Source organism: Martes martes (genome assembly GCF_963455335.1).
Source record: "Martes martes genome assembly, chromosome: 8".
Lineage (NCBI taxonomy): Eukaryota > Metazoa > Chordata > Mammalia > Carnivora > Mustelidae > Martes > Martes martes.
Window position 1 is genome coordinate 92,184,041 of NC_137895.1, and position 23,036 is coordinate 92,207,076.

The 23,036-nt window shown below is 48.8% G+C and overlaps 1 protein-coding gene across 4 annotated transcripts in view; it reads right to left on the reverse strand.

The window, feature by feature from the left end:
• Positions 1–5,648: 5,648 nt before the first annotated feature.
• BAZ2A (bromodomain adjacent to zinc finger domain 2A) overlaps positions 5,649–23,036 on the reverse strand; it is a 32,017-nt gene continuing 14,629 nt past the window's right edge. For 3 of the 4 annotated variants that reach the window (XM_080812380.1, XM_080812378.1, XM_080812377.1), the window contains 28 exons: positions 22,260–22,397; positions 20,120–20,713; positions 19,096–19,281; positions 18,259–18,477; positions 17,319–17,819; positions 17,119–17,179; positions 15,955–16,063; positions 15,680–15,781; positions 15,311–15,521; positions 13,533–13,630; positions 13,121–13,186; positions 12,705–12,938; positions 12,304–12,558; positions 11,691–11,905; positions 11,318–11,392; positions 10,929–11,109; positions 10,773–10,832; positions 10,441–10,585; positions 8,830–9,497; positions 8,511–8,724; positions 8,250–8,405; positions 7,992–8,143; positions 7,535–7,824; positions 7,294–7,426; positions 7,038–7,184; positions 6,416–6,642; positions 6,158–6,301; positions 5,649–6,060 (listed from right to left, as the gene is read on the reverse strand). In XM_080812380.1, the coding sequence (XP_080668506.1) occupies positions 5,895–6,060; positions 6,158–6,301; positions 6,416–6,642; positions 7,038–7,184; positions 7,294–7,426; positions 7,535–7,824; positions 7,992–8,143; positions 8,250–8,405; positions 8,511–8,724; positions 8,830–9,497; positions 10,441–10,585; positions 10,773–10,832; positions 10,929–11,109; positions 11,318–11,392; positions 11,691–11,905; positions 12,304–12,558; positions 12,705–12,938; positions 13,121–13,186; positions 13,533–13,630; positions 15,311–15,521; positions 15,680–15,781; positions 15,955–16,063; positions 17,119–17,179; positions 17,319–17,819; positions 18,259–18,477; positions 19,096–19,281; positions 20,120–20,713; positions 22,260–22,395 (5,745 nt within the window). In that variant the 5' untranslated portion in view covers positions 22,396–22,397 and the 3' untranslated portion in view covers positions 5,649–5,894. The remainder of the gene's footprint in view (positions 6,061–6,157; positions 6,302–6,415; positions 6,643–7,037; positions 7,185–7,293; positions 7,427–7,534; positions 7,825–7,991; positions 8,144–8,249; positions 8,406–8,510; positions 8,725–8,829; positions 9,498–10,440; positions 10,586–10,772; positions 10,833–10,928; positions 11,110–11,317; positions 11,393–11,690; positions 11,906–12,303; positions 12,559–12,704; positions 12,939–13,120; positions 13,187–13,532; positions 13,631–15,310; positions 15,522–15,679; positions 15,782–15,954; positions 16,064–17,118; positions 17,180–17,318; positions 17,820–18,258; positions 18,478–19,095; positions 19,282–20,119; positions 20,714–22,259; positions 22,398–23,036) is intronic. The other variant, XM_080812379.1, reaches the window with a different exon arrangement.

A 23,036-nucleotide genomic window follows, 5' to 3' on the forward strand; every position in this document is an offset into this window, starting at 1 on the left:
TCAGTGTGAAGGACAGAATTCCCAGTATTCATTTTCTCATGGGCACTTCCAACCTCCGGAAGGGCTTATCCCTTGTAAAGCAGCCCTAAATCCAGTCACTTTCTAGAAGGGTGTGGCTGGGCAAGTGGCTCCTGTTTCCGAGTCTCCCGCCCCAGGAGGGTATACCATAGTGACCTTGAAGAAGAAAACAAATGCAGAATCCTGTTCATTTGATTGCTGGTTTGGAGGAGCCTTGCTGGGTGGGCGGTTTAGCGGGGTGGGGGCCTCTCAATGTGGAAATTATTGTTCATGTGACAGTTGCCTCTCCTTTGCCTCCCAGAACTTTTCTTTTCCCTAAACTTTTTTTTCCCCCAGAACTCTTGATCCTATTTTTTTTTTAAATGTTCAAATGGCCAGGATTTTGCTCTGCTTTGTTTTAAATAATGGAATTAACTTTTGTGTGTTCTTCTCATGTGAATCTACCTAAGGGTTCTGTTGAATGTTTCTGGTTTGGGCAGGTTGGGGCATGGGACATGATGGGGAGCCTGAAGTTATTTAGTAGTAGTTAATGGCACTGTAGAACTTCTTTTAGTTTTTTGGGGGGGTACGTTCATGTTTTCCCCCTAGGTGTTAGCTCATGTCTAACAGTTAGTTGCTAACATGAGGGAGTGATTGGGGAAAGGGGAGAAAGGAATGAGGGATGCTTTTTCTCTCCTGAAATAGCCTACTGGTGGCAGTAGTGCCAGGGGTTGTGTAGGGGGCCTGGGGCGGGGCTCTTGAGACGCTGTGCTTAGCGGTGCTTAGCTGTTTCTCCATTGTCTTCATGTAGCCAAGATCGTACTGTCTGCCCGTCACATCTCACCCCCACCCATTACAGATGCTTGTTACACTCTTAAAATACTTTGTGTTTTTCTGTTTCCAGTCAAAGTATGTCAGAGTCCCTTCCTCCGATGATCTAATCCTTTGCAAGGCTCAGAGCCTGCTGTCCCTTCTCAGGTCCGTGTTCTTACTGTTCCTTCACGCTCTGAGATGATTTTTAAACCCTAGGCTGATTAGATTTTTTGGAGGAGGGTGTGGGTAGAGGGTAAGGAAGATGTGGGAATGATGATAAGGAGAGATGTTGTTTTTTAAGACTATTGTTAACCAAAGAATTTGAAGAGCTGCCAAGACTGGGAAGCTTGGTAGCTCTGAAGAGGCAAGAGCCCTCAGCAGTAATACATAGGTAGAGGTGGCAGGAGGACATGACACTCCTGGAGGGTGAAGACTAGACCTGCTGCTCTTCCAGCCCTTCCTGCCTTGGGCCGCCTCAGCCCAGCTCCATTCCTCTTTTCTTCACTTACTGGTCAGTGAGTTCATTCACCCCGTTGGTGCCAGCGGGGCTCACTCCCTGCTCCTTCAGTGTTGACCAAATTATGGGCTGTCATTTTGCACCAGGAGGTACTTGAGAGGCCGAGCTGAATGGGAATGTTGCAGGGATCTCTTGATGGTTTAGTCTTTAGGGGTCAGGGGAGAGAAGGGAGTCATGGCTGCTCTGTTGCGCAGGTGCTCCACCTTCCGGGAGAGCAGCAGCACTACACCCTCGAGGGAATACATTGATCTTAACCAGTGGCAATAAACTGAGGTCAGGTCTAAACTTGTCCCCAGGCTCTGCTAAACCAGCGTCAGAGATGAGGCTAGGGGTTATGAAAGCCGATGTGTAAGGGCTAGGTGCTCAGCTTGTGCCTGCTCACACTGAGTCCTCCTTAAACCAACTACTTGATTTCTGTTCTACCTGCCAAGCATGAGAAGAGCCCTCGTATTTACTCATCTTTCATCTCCCACTTTTTTTTAAGGAGGGTCTTCCTTCAGCCACCAAGGCCAGCCTGTGAGCTGTCACCCTTCTAATCTTTGCTGACCTCAGCAGGGGTGCTCCCCACATGACTGCTCGTGAGAAATTTAGGTGCCCTCTTGCCCATTGCCATCACTCTTTCTACCTGCCATAGCCACTCCAAACTTGTACCAGAACTTTTGTCCTTGTGACACACCTACCTCACAATTTCACGGTTCAGCAAGGGCACAGGCATCTGGTTTACCTCTTTGCTTTAGTCTGTCCTTCCCTTCATGAGCAGGGGGCTAGAAATGGTTCATGATCAAAAGTAGATTACTTTTGGTAATCTGTGATTTCTGGGGTGTCATCTTTGGGACTTTTTGCTCATTACTCCCCTGAGAAGAGTGTGAATTCTTCAGTTAGGTCTCACTGTAGTAGACTTGAGGTGAGGGGGAGGCCATGAATGATTGCCTGGGATGATAACTAGCGCTTGGGAGCCATCCTGAGGAACACCGCCATGGGCGCCTACCTTAGAACTTAAAGATTAAGAGAGTTGGCCAGTGGCTGCCATATAGCTGAGAAGGTAAGCAAGTACCAAAGAGGGAGTCTGATTTTTATAGGGCTGGAAGCTGGGGTCCCTGCACCTTATGTTGTCCCTGGAGGGTGGTAAGATTTCCCAGCATAAGTAAAGAAACTCCTCACGCTGTTACTGGTGCACATTTTGAGTGGTGAGTGCTTTCTTACATGCACTTGTCATCTTGAACAGGAAATATTTATTTTATACTCACATTTTGTACATTTTTTTTTTATCCAGAAGCTTCTAATTTCATACTTTTTCTTGTCTATGCCAGTGGTACCTACCCTTCTATTCTTCCTTTCTGACCCTTGGTATTTTCATGTTCCTTCCCTACAACTTGGTATAGCTCCATTTTGTCTTCAACTTTTGTTTTGAAATAAAACACGAAGTCTACCTCCTGGTGTTTTATCCGTGGGTGAAAGTTGGGAAGTTGGTGATGGGCCTGTATTTGCTACTCTGGTGTCTCACAAGGCAAGAAGTAGGCACTCTGAATGGCACTTTGCTAAGGTGCCGGGAGCACTAAGACCCTGTTCCATCCACATGAGCAGAAATTCTGCCATGGATGCCTCTGTACACGAAGGGCCAAGCCTGGAGGTTTAGGGATAAACCTTGAAGTTTAGAAGCAATGTTTCTCTCCCTGCCAGCTATCTCCTATACCAGACAAGTCATACTCATCCTACTACCCAGTCTTCCCCTAAGCAAGTGTGAGAACCTACGTTGAAAGGAACATAAATACACAAAGAGTCTTTTGAATCTCTATCAAATGTGGTTTTTATTTCAACTGACAAGCACTTTTCTACAGCTGCACTTGTGGAACATCACATGGCAAAAACAGGAGGTTTTTTTCTCTAGACCTTTTTTTTTTTCTTTTTTAAACCTTATTAAAAATGAGATTGGTCCTAAAAATATAGAAAGAAATAAATTTAAATTCACAAAAAACTGTACATTATCAAAAAGTCACTAAAACACCACATTTGGTTATATAAAAAGTCAAGTCCCTTTTCTTGTAAAAGGAACATGGAAACTTGTTGGTGTTGATGGTGTGGTTTCTTCCTGTTACCAGACTGATAGAGGGAGGGGAAACAAAAGGGTAGGGGGTGGGTTTTATTATTTTTTAACCTGCCTTCCCTACCAAATACTCTTATTTGTCAAGAAGAGAAAATCCACCTAGCTCAAGGGGCGGTGAAGATGAGGAAAGAAACATGAGAAATGGCCCCTTTGATCATGCCCTACCCCCACCCCCCTTTCAGCCCCAACTTCTTCAGACTGAGGCTAGGACTCCACCCCACCTTAAGAGTGCCTGGTCCCTAGGGAAAAGAGATGGAGCTAGGAGAGGAACACAAAGAAGGAACATGGAGATTTCACTCCCCTGTCCACCCCACCTCCAACAATAAAATTAATCTAGTACATTTTATACCAGGGAAAACTGCCATGGGGAAAAAAGAAGAGCCCCCAATTATAACAGTTCCAAAGGTTTGACTAACACAAACTTTGTTACAGCGCAGTTATTTAGATAAAATATAAATATTTATGCATAATATAAAGTCAATTCAAATATTCTTCAATCCACCTCTTAAAAGCAAAAAAAAAAAAAAAAAAAAAAAAAAACCCAAAAAACAAAAACAAATAAAATTAAAAGTTTTGAGGTTTATCTGACAGAAAAGGCGACTTTAGAAATAGGCCATGGGGGAGAAGGGGGGCATAAAGGAATAAGAGAGGGGCTGCCCCAGGACCTCCCCACACCGCCCCCCACCCCCTTCAGTGGCTATCCAGTGCTGCCTGAAGTACAAGGAATGCTCCACCTCGCCTGGCACCCCCTCCCCCACCAATGGAACATTTCTTGGACGCCTCAGCTCTCTGCTTGGGCCGGCCAGCAGCCACCTCCCCAGTGCAAGTACCCGTAATCTCTGATGGGAGGGGCTCTGCTGAGCAGGAAAGCAGGGGGGCAGGGGCCCATGGCTGTAGCTGGGAGTTAGCAGCTTTCCTCTCACATGCTGGGGCTTAACTTGGGCATAGTCACATGTAGGGCAGTGGTGGACCCAAAACCCCTCTTCCCTACTCTCTTGTGCTCTGGGGGTCTCTGCTGCTGCTGGGGAAGGGTCCTGGGTATGAAGTAGGTAAGGGAAGAAAAGCACAACTAAACCCACAGAAGCTCATGGGATTAGGAAAAGATCCAGTTCTACCCCTCTCCCTACAAAAGCTTAAGACTCAAAGCCACTGAAAGGAGAGGGAGTTCCTGCTGAAAGATTGCACAGTTTGAAGAGGCTGGAACAGAAATGCCTGGGAGAGAGGAGACAGAGCCTTGTACCCAGAAAAACTGCTCCTGTGGTTTCCCAAGGACAAAAATGTGACGGTTTGAAACACTAGGGAAGGTGGGGATAAAAACAGATACCTGGGGACACTGGATGCCATCAAACAGCACAGGGGCACAATCACAGCATCCTCCCTCCCTCCCCCTCTCCCACTCCCTCACATACACTCTCCCCGCCACAGACGCACACAGACAGACAGACAGAGACACACACACACACACACACACACACACACACACACACACCTCTCTCTGAAGCCAGCTGATTGCTACCTGGCCTCCATCTTGGGAGTGCGCCCAAACTCAGCAGTAGTTGTCCCTGAGGAGTTCCCAAGAGGGAGGTTTAGGTAAGAGATGGGGAAGGAGGCTGGAAGGCCCAGGGTCCAGGGTGCCTCCCTGCCCTCTCCCCAGCTACTGAGTTTCAAAAAAAGGCTAGAAACTCAGCATGCGAGGAGTAACCAACATTACAGAGGGATAGCTACTGGCAGGAAGATGAGGACAGAAAGAAAGACAGGGACTTCTGAACTTCTTTTTCCTTTGAGGGGAAAAAAGATCTGGAGGGGAGAGAAAAGGGTAGAGGAACCCGTACACGATAGTTTTACATTATTGGATGAGAGAAAATCTTAAAAGTAGGGAGAGGAGGGGAAAGGAAAAATTGAGAAAGTGAGAAGCAGGGAAGGGACTGAACATGGAAGCAGCATGTTCAGGGCCCGGTGTCCGGCTCGACACACTTGGGAGTTAAGTCCACTTTACTGGCCGTCACTGCGGGTCCACACACAGTACAGAGTGTTTCTCGGTTTCACACATTCACTAGAACTATTGCTATTGTTAAATAGCCCCAGAATGCTGGGGCACGTACAGGGAAGGAGAAGAAGCTGGGAGGAGTAAGTAAGCAGGGACTTCTTTCCTCCTCATCATTTTAAATTAGGAAATAAAACAGAAAGGAAAAATTCTTTTTCTTTCTTTCTTTTTTTGGCTTTCAGTCCAGAAGGACCTCATCTCTGCCCCTCTTATTTGAGGAGCAAGAAGAGGAAAGGGAAAAAGGGGTATAGGTAGGGATAAGAGGATGTAGGGCGCTGCCAAGGGTAAGGTCAAAAATCAGGCTGAGATCTCTGACTTGAGTCTGGACCCAGGGCAGCATCAGCAGGTGAGAATGGCAGGGTTTTTTTGTTTGGAGGGCAGGGGGAGATGCCACGAGGCGACTCCCCATCTCCCTTGCCTCACAGATTGGCCTGCTTTCCCTGATAAAACTCCTCCCAGCGGCTCTCGAAGAAGCGGCGCATGATGTGCCCAGCCTTGCCCACTTCTGAGTCATCCTCATTGAAGGTCTGGCAGTTGTCAAAGACCAGGAGTGCATCCGCTGCAAACTCCTCTGAGCTGGTGTACCTGGGCAGGGGGGAGGCAGAGCTATGAGCTGGGGGGTGGGGCTGGGAGAGTCACAGAAGCAACCCAAGAGCCAGGAGACATGCTAATGTCTACCTACCCTCCCCGGAGCAGCCGCTCCCGCATGGTGGAAAAATCCATGGGGTTTTTGATGATGCGCCGGTACCCGCTCACCAAACGTGGGTTCACGGGCTCCAGGAATGGCCAAGCTGCGTCATGGGACTCCATCTCCATTAAGATAATCCTGTCATTAAAGGGAAAGGGATGGCTGCACCTCAGGAAGCAAATCCACTGACCCCTCTCAGCCCTTACTCTGGCAAAGGCAGAGCCAGTTGTATCCAGAATTCATTCAACTCACTCGCAAAACGTGAGATCACTGTGGTGGTTCCGCATGGAGAATCGCCGCCGCTTTGAGGGGGACAGCCCTTCTTCTGAGTACCGAGGCACTGCTGGGCTCTCTCGGCCCCTGGAGAGTACCCGGCGTCGGCGGCCATCACCCTCCGGGAAATTCAGCTCGTAACTATTTTTCCGCTTCTGGCCTCGTTTTGGGAAACCAGGCTTCTGAGTGAATCCTCCTTCTACCTGCTGAGGACGGGAGAAGGGTGAGATCAGTAACAGCTGGAGATGTACTCTGTTGGCCCTCCAGATCATTACCATCCCTATTTGTCTAAGCGTGACTGATGTTTCAAAATACTTCCACACATTAGCCAGCATGTGCATCTACTCACACAATCCAATACGGTAGGTAAAAAGGAAAATACAATCATTCCCCCGTATAGAAGCAAGCAAGTGAGGCTACAGAATTTAAGTGACTTGTCCCAAGAAGGACCAGAACCCAACATCTAGCCTGGAGCTCTTTCCAAGGGGACACTGAGGCATGGTAGGAAGTGCTGCTAACTGTAGGACTGGTGACAAATGGGATGAGAAAGAAAACCTCTGACTTCTGCTTGGGAGTGAGAATAAGAAAGCAGAAGCCTTACCTGGGCCAAACATACTGCACAGAACCAATCTCCTTCTGGAACAGCCTCCATCTTGGGCCGATGGCAGTAAATGTGGCAGCCACGGTCACATCCATCACAAAGCAGAAGAAACTCATCATTGTCACCCTTCCGGCAGACGAGACAGGTCTAGACCAAGGGTATGAGGAGGCAAGGTGAGCCCTCAAGCCTCTGTGACTCCACTCCCCGCTGAGCTGGCTGCCCTCTCGGCCTTCCCAGGCTCTCCCCATCCTCTTACCACTTTGTTGACCGACTTCTCCCAGGCAATGGACCTCTCCAACTGGCCTAGGCACAAGCACACCTGTGCTGCACTCCGGCACCGCTCAAGTGTCTGGCGCCAGGCTCGAATTCGAGGAGTGATCTCATAGGATCTGGTGGGGGGGTATGATGGAGAGAAAAAGGGTGATCTTTGGATGAGGAGCAGGATCCATTAAATGTATCCCTTCTCCCCAAGACCAAGAATGGCAGTGGGTGCTCACATCTCTGTAGTGGTGCACTGGGGGGCACCACTGGGCGTGCTGAGCAAGGCCTTCTCCAGCACGACCTCATGAGCCGGCCAGAGGGGCTCCCGCAGATACCGCCGCTCCACATTCTGCTCCAGAGCAGCCAGGCGCATCACAGCCAGGTCCAGCGGGTTGGTGCTTTTACGCTGGGGTGCCAGTCCTTCCCTACCTCGACCTCGCCAGGTGATATCCTCCTGGGAGTCAGGCAGATGCTCACAGTAGGCCAAGTCTTCACGAGTAGAGTCTGGGCTGGGACATGTCCAGCCCTACAGGTGGGAGAAAGGAATAAAACTCATTGTAAAGGGAAAAAAGAAAAAAACCTAGCATCACAAGAGGCCACTAATGAAGTGGGGACCCAGGGTTTTTCTTAACTGAGTACAAGAGACAACCATCTCCCCCAACTACTTCCTACCCAGTGCCAACCCCAGTGTACCCGAATCTGCAGATCAGAGAGGATAACCCGTTGTTCCAGCTCCTCTACCCACTGAAGCACAGCCAGGTCTGTCTCATAGGTCTTCTCTTTGGGTGACCAGCTCATAATCCCCTCTTGAAAGGCAGGTAGCTGACTAGGCTCAAAGATGGGGTCTGAGAACACAGAAGGCAGAGGGAAAGGCCCATCAATGAGACAGCAGCAGTTCAACATTCACCCCTGGGCTCTTTAACTCAGGCAGGGTCAAAGTGCTTATCTTACCAGTGGAGGGCCGTAGGCAGACTTCCTGTAAGAAGTCCCTGTGCTTGTTGAGGTGTTTGTGAAGTGCCTTTTCTCGGATGCCTCGGGGGTGCAGGGCCTTGAGGGTAGCATCCAAGGTCTCAGGATCTTGGATGCACCACCAGCCAGAGCACATCTCTGTGAAGAGTTCACACATGTGGGGTGGGGAATGGGCACCAGCTATGAATCCCATGGCCTGTATCTGATGCCACTCTTACCCCATGCCTCGTCAAGGGCACTCACCAGGGGGGACAGGCTGGGCTGTCAGCTGGGTTAGATAACGCTGTTCCATCTGTTTGAAGAACTTACTGGGGGGTCTCCCCCTCCGTTTTGGCTGTCCTGCCCCTGTGAGACTCTGTGATGTGTCTCCTGTTCGCCTCTTAGAGGCCATCCCAGGCAAGGGGGTAGAAGAGAGCTGTACTGGAGAACAGGGGTTGGCTGCACTAGGTCGACTCATCTGTGAGATGAAACACAAGATGAGGGCATTTGCGGGATTTTTCACAGGCAGTGGAGCCTGTGCCAAGATGAAGTCAATTGCATCCGAAGATTTCTGGCTACTTACTGGCTTGGAGGAGGCAGGTTGCTGAGGGGAGAGAGTAGGCTGGTCCTCAGAAACTGCTGGGGGTGGTGTAGGGGCAGCATTGCAAGGCATCTGGGCTAAGCTAAACCAGGGAGCTTGAGAATCAGGGATGGGCTCTGCCTCATCAGGCTCTGGCTCCTCCAAGGGTTGTGATGGGGTTGGGTCCAGTTTTCCAGGGCTGCTGTCAGGTGTGAGGACTGAGCTGCTCAGCAGGGAGCCATGGCTCTGAGTCTGGCTCAGCCAAGACAGGAAAGCTGACTGGCTAAGGTCATGCTGGCTCTGACCCAAGGACAAGGGGGAGCCTTCTGGCTCCAGAAACCCATTTTGGGGCTGTGGATGAAGCTGAAGCTGGGGCTGAGGCTGGAGCTGGGGCTGGGGCTGAGCCTGAAGTTGAGGATGGGCCTGAATCTCAGGCTGAAGCTGGGCATCGGGCTGTTCAGAACCCTGGCCCCGGCCAGGGGATTTCAGGTGCCTAGGTTGCAAAGACCCAGGCTTAGTTTTCCGAGGTCGGCCTCGGGCCCGGGCAGGAGTACTGGCAGAGGTGCCGGAGCCACCTAACTCCTTCTTCAAGGAGAAGGGGGCTGGGCTGGGTGCTGGATGGGCTACCACTTTTAAGGAGTCCGTTTCCTGCTTAATCACATCCTCAGGAACTGTAAAAAGAAGTGAAGGGTTTGAAACATACACAGATACAAGGGGAAGGAAAGAGGATGACACAAATATAGGATATACATTTTCTTTTTCTCTTGGACTTAATCCCCCCTTTTGAGATTAAATTGAGAACAGAATTGTCCCACTGAACAAAGCATCTGGGAAAGAAACACTATTCTCCCAATCAGAAGCAGCAGCATAATCATATGCTAACATTTAGTAAGAACCAGATAGGGGTGCCTGGGTGGCTCAGTGGGTTGAGCCTCTGCCTTCAGGTCAGGTCTTGATCTCAGGTCCTGGGACCGAGCCCCGCATCAGGCTCTCTGCTCAGCGGGGAGCCTGCCTCCCCACCCCACTCTGCCTGCCTCTCTGCCTTCTTGTGATCTCTCTCTCTCTGTCATAAATAAATTTTAAAAAAACTTAAAAAAAAAAAAAAAAGAACCAGATAGATGGTGCGCCTGGGTGGCTCAGTCATTAAGCGTCTGTCTTCAGCTCAGGTCATGATCCCAGGGTCCTGGGATCCAGCCCTGCATCGGGGTCCCTGCTCAGTGGGAAGCCTGCTTCTCCCTCTTCCGCTACCCCTGCTTTTGTTCCTGCTCTCACTGTCTCTTTCTCTGTGTCAAATAAATAAATAAAATCTTTAGGGAAAAAAAAAAAAAGAATCAGATAGATATTAAACATTATCCTAAGAGTATTAACTCATTCTGAATATCCTCTCAACAGCCCAATGAGGTAGACCCACTATTATCATCCCCATTTTATAAATGAAGAGACTGAAGCATACAGCAGGTAGGTGGGAAGTCTCACCCTAGAGTCTGTTCTGTTAACCACAATGCTACACTGATTCTCATAAAATGAAAGAAACCCAAAAAGACTAGACAGAGAAAAAGGAACTGGTTAATTCTGATAGACAGGACTCAATTCAGGCTCCCATGAAACACCTACCTAAGCTCTCCTCTGTTCCTTCCACAAAGATACCAGCCAAATAGGGCAACACCCAGTAGCGGCGTCTGTAGCGGTCCTGACCCAAGGAGACTGCCCGAAGCATCTGGGATGAGTGAAGTAGCTTTTTTCGAAAGAAGAGCTGACGCTGGGTAGGCAGTGGAAAGAGGAGTAAAAAACACATTTCCAAGGACTGACTCCGTCCAGTATATGGGGGTTGGGCAATGGCTCTCAGCTTCCCTATAAAATTGGTATCATCTGGGGCCCAACTCACAAGGTGATAAATTCTCTCCCAGCCCACATCTCTACCTCCTGGGAGGTTAGAAGCACAGTACCTTGCTCAGTTTTTCTATCTGGCGCTCTAGCTCTGGAATGCTTGATGCTATGGCATCAACCTGGAGAAGAAACAAATGAACAATGAAAGAGAATTACTCAAGAAAGAGAAATAACCTATTTCCAACTCCCACTGTCCTCAGTGTGGGGCTAAGTACCTCTCCATCTCTTCGACCCCTACGGCCATGGACAGTCGCTACAGTCTCTTCCTCGTCGTCTTCTTCCATACCACTGGTCTCCTCCATGATGCGAGAGCTACGCCTCCGCCCCAGGCCCTCCTCTGGCCCTTGCATCTCTACCTCAGGCCGCCCAGTTCGCTTGGCCAGAGCAGTTTTTAGTCTTAAAACAGATGAAGGGGAAAACTGGTGAGGAACAGGAGAGACTGCCACAAAAGGAACACCTGGAATCTAAACCATCCTGAGCCCTGGGGTAAGGTCCCAACTCAGGGGGGAGGCTACAGGCATTTGTTCCAGGTGCAAGTTCTGGCAATGTTTCACCCTTTCCGCCTTCTCTCCTCTCTAGGCCCTACCCTCTGTCCCATCCCTACCTCCGGAGCCGGCCTTCAACAATCCACTTGTTTTTCCTGTAGCTGGACATACTCTCCAGAGTCTTGTCGATCTCACTGCGGAGGAACAGGTTATGAGATTTTGAGGGAGAAGTGGTAGCACAAACAAAAAAGAAGGGAGGCTCACGGGTAAAGGGGCTGCAGCTGAACAGGACTTTCATTCTAGGGCTGGATAAATGGCAGAGGAAGGCTTACATTCTCCCCAGGAAAGTACTGAGATCCAGTTCCCAAGTCGCTCTAGCATCTCCAGAGCACAGCAGTGCACACACATCACCGCCAGGACTTCTGGATGGCTAAACCCTTCTCCCTCCCATTCTGCCCAAGGCATACAGTAACCGTCACCCCAGACCCTCACTTGATGATGAGGGTCGAGCCATTGAGCTCATGCACAAGGAAGGCCAAGACAGCAGCTTTCTGTTGCGGGGGCTGGGCCTGAAAAGGCTGGGTGCGCAGGCTGTCACAGAGGGCAGGCTCCACTCCATATGCCATGAGGAAGCAGCGCAGGATCTCAGACACATTGTCTCTTGTCAGTGGGATCTCGGACACCTTCTCCCCCAAGATCTTTAAGGACTGTTTGGAGGAGAGCAGAATGGAAGTTAGGAGAAAAAGTGAAACAACACAGGCTAGGTGAATCTGGAACAAGAAAATCACTAGGAGAGACTATGGGTGAAAAGAGAAAAATATGAAAAGTGTTAACACATGATGAGAAAAGACAAAGGAAAGGTACAAAAGAAAAGGAGTAAAATAAAGGAAAATGAACAAAATAAGCAGAGGGAAGTCAGGAAGAAAAACGAAAGGGAAAAAATATAAGGAAAACAGAAATAGGAAGAAACCAGATCTCCTTTCACTTGTCCTGATCAGTTCAGGGAAAGACTTTTATGTTTATGTGTTTAACTTAGAGAGAAAGCACACCTGAGACACAGCCCCGGATCCCAGGCACTCCCAACCCGCCTGGGGAAGGCCCTCACCTGACAGTAAGAGGGCAGGCCGGGATCATAGAGCGCAGCCTTCAGGAGCCGCACCAGCAGATCCTGCACCTCACCCAGGCTGTCGCCTTGACACAGGAGTCCCTCCTGCAGGACCCCCAGGCTGGGTACATCTTTGGCAGGGTCAAAGCCTAGCACCTTGCCGAAGCTGTGCAGGAATTCCACGATGGTCAAGCAGTCTGAGAAGGCCCCACTGGGCAGGATCAGACCAGGGATGCGGGAGAAGTCAGGTAGGGGCTGTAAGAATGAAAGTGGTAGGGCTGTCAGACACACCTGAAGGCAACCGTCTGGGTATCTAAGAGGTTCTTCTTTTAGTGGCAATATCTTCGTAACTGGCCCTCCAGGACCCAGGGACCCAGAACCTGTTACTCTCCCCTCACTACCTGGTGATCAGTTAGACACATGTCCTCCGTGGGCTTCTTCATCTCCTCCAAGATCATCTGCTGCCTCTGCCGCTCCTCCAAGCGCCTCTGCATGGCCAGCGTTTTATCAGCTTTACAGGCTGACTTGCCTTTGGCCACTTCCTCCTTTTCCTTCATTTTTACTTTCTCCTTCTTCTCCCTTTTCACTTTTTCCTTCAGTTTTTCCTGCTTTGTCTTTACCTTCTCCTTCTCAGCCTACTCACCCAAGGAGAGAAGGACGAAACATTCCATAAAGATTCCAGTCACCACCCTTCCCTGGTCCCCCTCCTCCCACCTGAGAGCCCAAAAGCACGGCTATAAAACAAGACCAACTCACACATGTCTTGCAAAATCAGTTTGGTGACTTCAAAGTTATACTTGTGTGAACATGCACCTACCTTGGATTTCTTCTTAGCTTCCTTCTGCTTTAAGCTCTTGGTCTCTTGTTTCCGCTTGTTTCTGGCCTGTAAACCATAAGGGAAGTCATTTCTCCTCAAACTCTGAAAGCATCTCTGCTTGGGCTAGGATTAAAAAACAGACAAGGGTGCTGGGGAGGAGAGGTGAGAGATGGGATGAGGGGTTGGCAATGGATCAATTCTCTCATCCTGGAGATGCCCACATGATTCTTGAACAAGCCCAATTCTCTAAATCAAACCCATCCCCCCCAGTTCCAGGTAATGAAGAAGGTATGCTGCCACATGGGGGGAGGTGGGGAGATGGGAAGGTGGTAAATGTGGGAGAAGGAAGAAGAGATGACGAAGCCGACGGTAGGAGAAGTTAACCCGCTGTATAATCTCTGATGTCCCTCACCTGCCCTTGGATAGTAGACTGACATTCTCCTCGTACCTTCTGCTTCATCTTCTTCTTGATTTTACTCATCTTTGCTTTATCCTCCTCATTCAGTGTTTCTGTGAGGGCAGAAAGAAAAATGAAGAGTAAGGCAGACTGATCTCCGGCATTTAGAGCAGCACATGCCTGTCACAAAGCTGACTTCCCTAAGCAGCTCCCTGAAGAATCTAGTTTCGTTTTTTGGTATACATAATAAAATCTTGGGGAGAAAAATGTTGAAGAGACACCTGCTGTAGGATAGCACAAAGAACTCAAAAATGTCCCAGCCCCTGGAACAGATTAGACTACTTTAGAAGGGCTCTTAGAGGGCGCCTGGGTGGCTCAGTGGGTTAAAGCCGCTGCCTTCGGCTCAGGTCATGATCCCAGCATCCTGGGATTGAGCCCCGCATCGGGCTCTCTGCTCAGCAGGGAGCCTGCTTCCTCCCTTCTCTCTCTGCCTGCCTCTCTGCCTACTTGTGATCTGTCTGTCAAATAAATAAATAAAATCTTTAAAAAAAAAAAAGAAGGGCTCTTAGAGGACACAATGGCAGAACAGCCTTGTAACCTGTCTCTCTCTCAGGCTACCGAGCAGAGGCAGCAACCCACAGACTGATTTCAGCGCAGAAAAAGAAAACAAAACCAAACTGCCAGGGAAAAAGGATGGTCTCCAAAGTTGAAAGCACCAATTAAAAAGAATGTGCCAGAAAGAAAGGGCTCAAATAATGGACACCTCAGTAGAATCGGATCAACACTGACATTGTTTATGCTCAGCTCTTTTGCCTTGCTCTACCAAAAAATATGTTTCTCTGCTTTTTGAAAACAATACAGTGTTTTAGAATTGATGTTTTTGATAGGATAGTACTTATTCTATTCTGGCATGGACACACCACCACCACCATGTCCATAGAGCAATCCTCTAAATTAGATAGATACGATCTACAGATAACCCAGCATAGGCTTCTAGTAAAGTATAAATGTCTTGCTCCAGGTCATACGGTCAGAATGTGGCAGAGCTGGAACTCTGAATAGGAGTCAGAAGATTCTGAACAGGAGTCAGAGGATGCCAATTTTTTTCAAATTCTTTACACTATATAGGGTAAATGCAGTATTTGCTGAAAAATTACACATTTACTACCTGTCTACCCATTAAAACAGCATCAATTATCTTTGGATTCAGATGTGAATTCTGAACCTCCGTGATGGTAGCAATGAATATGGTAAAAGTGCACAACCCAAACCAATAAGCCAAGTTGCTGAAAGACGATAGGAAAGGACATGGAAGCCCTCTCTTCTCCTATCAACATCTGGGGACCTCCCAAGGCTCCACCAGTTAGAGCAATTTAAGGAAACAGGTTGTTGAAGTGCCACAAAAATGCTGGGAGGGTGGTACTGCTTTCTAAAGAGGGGAAGGTGATTCAGATTCATTCTGTCCAGATAATTAAGGTCAGTCATGTTCATGGGAAACCAAGGCATTAGTAATTCCTCAACATTTCCAAAACTTCAGGGGCATCCAGGTGGCTCAGTGGGTTAAGCATCTGCCTTCAGCTCAGGTTATGATCTCAGGGTCCTGGAATCAAGCGGGGATTTGGGCTCCCTGCTCAGTGGGGAGCGTGCTTCTCCCTTTCCCTCTCCCTCTGCTCATGCTCTCTCACTCTAATAAATAAATAAAATCTTAAAAAAAAATAAAAATAAAAAATAAAACCACATTTCCAATACTTCACAGAGCAAGCAGAATCCTAAAATAAGAGACATCGGTGTACCTTGGGCCTCCAGTTTCTTTAGGAGGCGGTTATCTGTCTTGTTCAGCAGCTCAGCGATTTTGACCTTGGGTGGCCGACCTCGTCCCCGTTTCACCTTGGGGACTTCCTTAGTCTTGGCCTTCTCAGTGTTTCGAGGTCGGCCCCGTTTCCCGGTAATTGCCTGAATCCTGGATGGGATCTCCTCTGCTGAAAGCTGTACCCACTGCAAGCCCTAAGGTAATGAAGGAGACTATTACAACGTGAGAGTGCAAGCCACCATAGCCTCTTAGTCATTCAATGTCCCAGAACCTCCAAACCGCACAAGAAGCTACAGCCTCCCCACCAACTCTTTCTCAGAAACAAAAGCGTATTTAACCCTGGGATGTGCACCTCTGGCGTGTCTCTCTCTTCAAAGAAATCTCCAACAGGCATACGGGGACTGAAACTGAAGTGCTCACGACGGACATTGTGTACCACGTTGCGGCTCAGGTACTAAAAGGAGGAGGCAAATTGGCATTGATTGATGAAGTCACAGCCCTATCATGCCTTTGTCCAACAAGAGCACAAACAGAACAGCCCAAAGAGCAGAAAATGGTAGCCTGTTGCCACTGGGCCCAAGAAAGGTGTCTGTGTTTCCGTTAAGATGCCCACGAAAGCTACATTACCTTGATCACTTCTGGAAACTGTTTCATCCTCTTCCCACAGGGACCATAATACCATGTCTCCCCTTGCCATCGGTGGCTGCCCTTCTTGATGCGCACCTCTCTCCGCCACCTGCCAGAGAAGCACACGTGCCCTGCCGCCAGGTCACACCCCTACCCATGGTCAAGCCAACCAACGAGCCAAGCCCACAGAGATGACCCTCCCAGAATCTATCTACTAGAACTGCATGTAGATGCAAACACAGCATGAGACACAAGCTTGGCTGGAAGGCAGGCAGGAGCTCTGCAAATCCCTCAGGGCCTGGGGAGGGGGAGCAATACATAAAAATGCACAGGCCAGAAAGACCTTCACACTGCCTTTACAAAGTCAGTGTGATGAGCAGCCAGGAACCCCCTCTCTGATGCCATTCAAGGCAATTGCTGGGTTTCCAGTGATGAGGATGAAGGTGATGAAGATTTGAGGAAATAAAAGCAGAAAAAACAGAGGGTGGGGAGGCAAGCAGAAGAGTAAACTTGCTGCTGACTCCATAAAATGACTTTGTAGGCCAAGGTTTAGTAAGGAACTCTGTGTTCTGAGAAACAGATTATTCTAAGACTAAACCTTATCTTTCCCTCAAAATGTTAAGCAGAACTCAGACTTGGTGACCACAAATAGCCTAGAGGGGTGGGGGTGGGGGCAATCAGGAAGGCAGTCATATTCTTAGGAGGCCCTTGGTATCAACTGGCTTGCTCATTCTGGTCACAAACTGTTCCTGTCCTTACCTGTCCAAAGAACATTAAAAAAAAAAAAAAAAAATCCCAATTCATCAGGACTGAGCCACCCCCCAACTCACTGCTATCCCTTCTCTAAGCATATAAAACAAGTCAGCTAATTTGGATATCTGAGGTCTAGGGTGACCGGCTGGGTTTGGAAAAGATAACAGCTGCAGCCCCTGGAGCAAGAATCCGAGTGGCCACAAGATGAGGAAAGAATAGGTGAGGGGAGGCAGATCCTGGGAGAAGGAGGAAAGCCTAAGGACCTCAGGCGTTATCATCGCAGATAACTGTCCTTTAATCCATTCTTGCCTAGCCCATTCCTCTCCATCTCTCGTGAGATGACCTCTCTTCCCTTCTTCCTAGAGTCATTCATTAAACAAGGTTAACGTATTAGCAAACTAGAGCATTTACCCATGTTGGAGAGGAAGACGAACTTCTTCTGGGGTAGCAATACGTCTCCTCAGGACATCACCTTGGGAGGAAGAGAGGGGATACCCAACTTAAGAATTCAAGCAAAAGTGAAACAGGCCACCAGCGAAGGGCTAAATGCCACACAGGACAGAAACTTTTCTTTAAACCGGCTAGGAATGGAACAGAATCTGGACACTCACCATTACCAGAAATAGTGACTCCTTCTCCAGTGATCTCTTCCAGGTCAGTGGTGGTTTCAGGGAAGGTGCTGACATCCTTATCTGCTGAGGAGGCTGCTGGGAGGACAGATACTGGGGAAACTGCAGGGGACACTTTTGGGGAGGTCACTGGGGAGCCTGTCAAGGAGACTTCTGAGGAGACTGGTGGGAGAGCTGCTGAGGAAGTTGGAGAGACAGCTGGGAAGGCTGCTGGGGAGATGACTGGGGAAATTTCCGGGGAGACTGCTGGCGAAACCGCTGGGGAGACTTCTGGAGAGATTTCCAGGGAGGCTGCTGGCGAAACTGCCAGGGAGATTGCCGGGGAGGCTGTTGGCGGGACTGCTGGTGAAGTTGCTGGATGGAGCTGAATAGTGGATGACTGGTCAGAGGCTGGCTGGGTCAGAGGTGGTGGGAAGTCTGAAGCCTGAGTCTCCATTTCTTCCTGTTCCGCATCACTACCATTATTCAGGTCAAAGCTATTATCTAGAATCCAAAGGGACAAGATAGGTAAGGAAAAATGGTGTCCTACAAAGCAAGGGAATCTATTCAGTCAACCTGGACTAAGCTAAACAGAGTTACTTAGAGGGCTTTTTCCTAGGGTGGAAAACATGAAGTAGCCTCTGGCTGTCCTCCCCAGCCATTCTTGAAGGTTAAAGGGTAAAACTGCTAGTTCACTGTGTGAAGTACCTTTTACCTGGAGCCAGTAAGGCCTTTGACCTCCTTTTTCCTGCAAACTCCAAGTCCCACAAGTTCTGGGCACAGGACAGATAGAAGTCAGAGTGAGCAGCCTGTGCCTTTTTTAGTCCCACGATAGCCCCCTCAGTTCCCAGTAAGACACCCACCCCTAATACCCTAACTATGGAACTGGTTCTCTCACCTTTTCTCAGGCCAAAGACTCTCTATCCTACCTCTCTTCACTTACCTTGCAGGACAGACTCTCCAAGGACAGGTGGAGAGGTTGGGCTGGCAAAGATAGAGGCTGAAGTTTGACTGTCATCTGCCAGGAGACTGAAGGCAGTGGCATTATTGAGGGAAGGGCAATCAAGGGCAGAAATCACAGGGCTGTCCTCAAGAGGCAGCTTGTCCTCTGCACCCATCAGCTCCGTGTCATCTATACCATAGAGTCCTCCACTCACTGGCTCTTCAGGAGGTGGAAAAATCAGAAAACAAGATTTAAGAAATACTGGTTTCACTATATCCCAACTCTAGTTAGTCCTCGTTGTGTGGAGGGGTTCTTTCTAATGTTAAATTAAGGAAATCTTACAGCTTTCTCCCTGAAACAGTAAAGTGACCAGGCTATAGGGATTGTAAAAGCTTAAAGCAGAAATGAAGGGAAAAACATTGGCTCTATAACAACCCACAGATCAACACAAAATTCTAGCATCCATCATAAAACAGGCCTTTCTTATTATTTCAGTGGGGTAAAAGGTAATTGTTCACTGGCAACAGTTGGTGAGATAGTTAGAACCCAAACAGCCCAATTGTGTGGTAATAAGTCCTTATCCAGTGAATTATTACAGCCCAGGGCTCCTGGCCAAAAGGAACATTGGGAGAGAACCTGGGAAATGAACCAATTCAGCTCAGAGTGCAGTTGGCCTAGTCAGCCAGTGGGATGAAACTGTAGTTGGCCACAGGATTATCTGGAGGCCCCAATGCCCCGGATTCCTCAATACTTCCCTGGTTTACTAACCCTTCCAGGTGATAGAAGCTAGCTACCTTTTGCATGGACAAATTGAAGGGAGCCAGCTTGTAAGCCTACCTGGTGCCAGGGGGTTGAAGGGCTCCAGAGAGACTTCACTGAGGATTGGAGTGTCTTCCAGTTGATCAGGAAGATGTGAAGGATCATCTAAGCAGCTCACTGTGGGGTCAGGGACCAAGACTGAGACCTCTTGGTGTAATGATTCCACAGAAGGGACAGAGCCATTGTAACCACATATCTTCAGTTCTAGGAAATCCCAGAAAAGAGCAAAAGTCATAACCAGTGCCTTCACCTGGTTCATTCAGCTACAGTAGGCAGTCAGTCTTTGCTAGTGTGATGTTCATTCTTCAGTAAGTCTAAGTACCAGTCCTATGTTGGGTTCCAATCATACCAAAATACTCTAGCGAGCAATGCAATAAAATCCTGTAGCAGGTAAAGAGAGGGGAAAGGAGAGCAGGATCTGAGAAAAGAACCGCATCATGTTCTTAGGTACTTCCCCTGATCCAGGGGGAACAGGTGGTAAACAGAGAAATTATCCTGTAATTATATAACCATTTATCTATTTTGAGGGAAAAGAGGAGAGGGACTGTCACACGTACCAATGCTAACAACAACAACAACAATAGGAAACCGATAGACAAGCAATGGTATGTTCTGCCTGCTTCCTTCCCTTCTTCAGGTGCCAATCACTACTAGGGCTCAGCCCGCTTTAGCAGCCCCGTCTGGCCTTGCCATAGTGAAGTCAAACTGGCTTCAATGCCCTTTGCTAATGCCCCAACCCCTTCCTCTATTTTAGAAGAAGCCCCTCTCGATGCAGGGTGTCTGTTGGGGCTGTTTCAGGCTCGCCCACCTGCCCTCTCCAGGCCAGCAGCTCTGCATGAGCTTGAAATAATTTGCACTCCCACTTGTGAGCTGGTGCTGCTGCCACAAAAACACCAGCCACTTGGCTCTGCTAATCACCAACATGCAAATCAGCCTCCACTGCAGAGAGCTGAAAGACAAGTTTTCCTCACCTCAAAAAGCCACTGCCCCCCACAGCCCCATTTTTCCTCTCCCAGCCCGGCTCACAGACCCATAGTTATACCTGGCTGCTCTTCTTCCAGCTCCAGGCTGCCTACCAAGCCAGTGCCATTCTCTGCCACAACTGATGTCAGCTCCTTTTCTGCCGCCTCATCAGGATGGATACCACTGCCTACCTCCTGGGAGGGTGCAAAGGTCTGGATGCTGGATCCCAACATAGGAGAAGTCTGTGGGGAGGTGAAAAAACTAGGGGGTCCATTGGGCATCACCTCAAAATTCTGGTCAGGAAAGGAATCATACAGTTCCTGTGAGTCGAAGTTAAGCCCCATGGGACTCTGGGTACCGTTGGCCCAGAACTCTTGGCTCCCAGCCCGAAGGTTAGTGTTGTGACTTGGGGATGAAGGTTGCCGGCTGCCCCCAAGGATGCCGTTGAGTGGGTACTGTCCCCCCGAGAACTGGGAGAGAAGGGGTGGGTCCTTGAGGTTGTTGCCAGGATTGGCAGATGGGTACTGTGAGTAGTTCCAGAGACAGTCGTAGGCCACGCTGGGGTGATGGAGGTGTGAGGTGCTGGAGGAGTGGGGAGCAGAATTCAAAATCCCTGAAGTAGTAGTGTGAGATACAGTAGATAAGCCATTAACATTCACATCCCCATTCAAACCTGGCAGAGAAAGAGGGAAAAGGGTCAGTTACAGATATGTACGCAAGAAACTCTACCACTTCTACCAAAAGAACAACACTGACTAGAAAAAGGGAAGGTGAAGGGGAGGGGGATTCCCCCTCTGCTATATTTATAGCTTTTCAGTCTCCAGAGAACACCAAACCCAGATGCTCCTGGATGTAAGCTTAGCAACTGCTTCTGAAGCTGTTGAGTAGGGGGCTGGGGAGCTCTCCTGGCCTACCACAGGAGCGACCAGCAGAGTGCTGGCTGCTGCTGATGCTCAGGGCTTTTTATTTTTTTAAATGAAGCTGCTTGCAGACTCCCTATAGTGACTTGCATTCTTCTCCACCCTCATTCCCTAGAGGAATTCTTCCCTTGGAGTGGCATGACTGAATTCTCCAGGCCCCCCCTTACCCCAGAGCCTGTTTGGCCCCGCAGTGGCACCAGAAGGGACAGCCTCCACCTCACTGGCACATGCAGATCCAGCACTTTGTGCTGGGCTAAGAATAGAATCTGCAGTCACCACAGCGGCAAGATCCCAACTCAGAAAGCTGGGCTTGGCCCCTCCGCATAGAAACTGGAGGGTAATATTGCAGGGGGAAAATGACTGCATCATCAGTACTACAGACTTCAGTTCTCAACACCAATGGTAACCTCTGAACTGGAGGACAATTCAAATGAAAGGAACTAAGATACAAAAGAAACTGATGGGGAGGGGGTCCTCAGTGAAATAAAGGCGATTCTATCTATCTGCAACCCCCTTAGGGAGAACAGAAGGGAGAGGTGGTTAAGGATAAGCCTATGGCAGTATTTTTCTGCCGCAGGGAAAGTGGGAAGCATTTGGGCTTCTCTCTGCTTCCAAACAAAGTACCTGAAATCCAGGCAAGATTAGAGAAGTACTTGGCAGAACTATGTACAGAGCAACTGATAAGCCAAATCCAGGAAAAGACCTGATCCTGGCAGCAACACTTCCGTCTGGAATTATAGAGGTTTCTCTCTAGGGTACTAGGTAAGCATTAAAACTCTCTTTCCCTATCTTCTACTCTCAAGGACAGGGGTGGCACAGACTTCAAGTATCTACCCTCTTCTCTATTACACAAACTAAAAGGCAAACACATCCCAACCTTCACCCAATCCCTCCACCCCCAATCCTAGATCTCAGAGGGCTGGACCTTTATCTCTCTCACGGGTCCAGAAGTCATTATTGGAAGCAGTAGCCATCTCACCATTCTCTGGCAGTAGCCAGGGAACAGGGGTGACAGAAGAGCAGGCCAAGATGAAAAAGCCAGTATGTTTTCCTAACCCCTTCCAACCTAAGTCAAGACTAAGAGTGCTGCTTCCATAAACCCCTAGAACCTGTTCTTAGAAACTTGCTTTCTCTCCAGCAGCTAAAGTTCTGAGGATTTACTTCCTCCCTCCCCACCTGGCAAGAAAAAGAGCTGTTGTGAGGTAGCTAGCCCAGAGAGGAGCCAAATCTTGTCCCATCAACCTGCTCTAAAGGAATGATGCCCACTCCCTCCCCAGGCCATGTGGCCCTCACACTCACTTTTCCCTTGCTGGGGGAAGTTCATGGGAGACCCGTTAGTGTAGAGGCCCTCCCCTGAGGAGGGAGAGGGTTTCAGTCCTGAGGCAGCAGGTGCAGGGGGAAGGCCAGTAAAGTTAAAATGGTCGTTTGCCTCCATTTCTGTAGGAGGGGAGAGAGAGGGGAAAAAAAATACTGGCGGTTAAACAAGGTTATTCACCTGGAATCTTCCATAGGGAATGCCCCCTCCCCTCCATCCACTTACCCTTCTCCTACCTATGTACTGGGGGGAGGGGGGGGGATGTTTCGGGAAGTACAGGTTGAAAAAAAGAGAAGAGGAGAAGGAAATACACCCCTAACCTGGGCAATGACCCTGCAGTCTGGAATAATCTTCCCCCTGTGTAAACCCCACACTCTTAATTTCAGTCCAGGTTATCCCTCTATGTTAGATACGAGATTATTAACCCTCTATTATAACATTTAACCTTTCCATCCTTTTGTCTTCCCTCCCCTCAAGGTAAGGCCAGAGTCCCACTCCCAGGGGCCACAGAAGGTTCTTGATGTCATCTTTTTGATAGGAAGCCATGGAGATGGGGGTGTTGGCAGAAAAAGCATATCTGATACATATGCTGCTTTGTTTTATTATTATACTTGAGTTAAATAATTTCCATCTTATCCTATCCACAGCCCTAGGCATCTGAAGAAGATACCTTAGCAAAGGGATCTGAAAGAATACATTTAGGAAAGGTGACCATAATGGCAAAACTCAAACCATCTGGCAACACTTCTATTCTTTTTCAT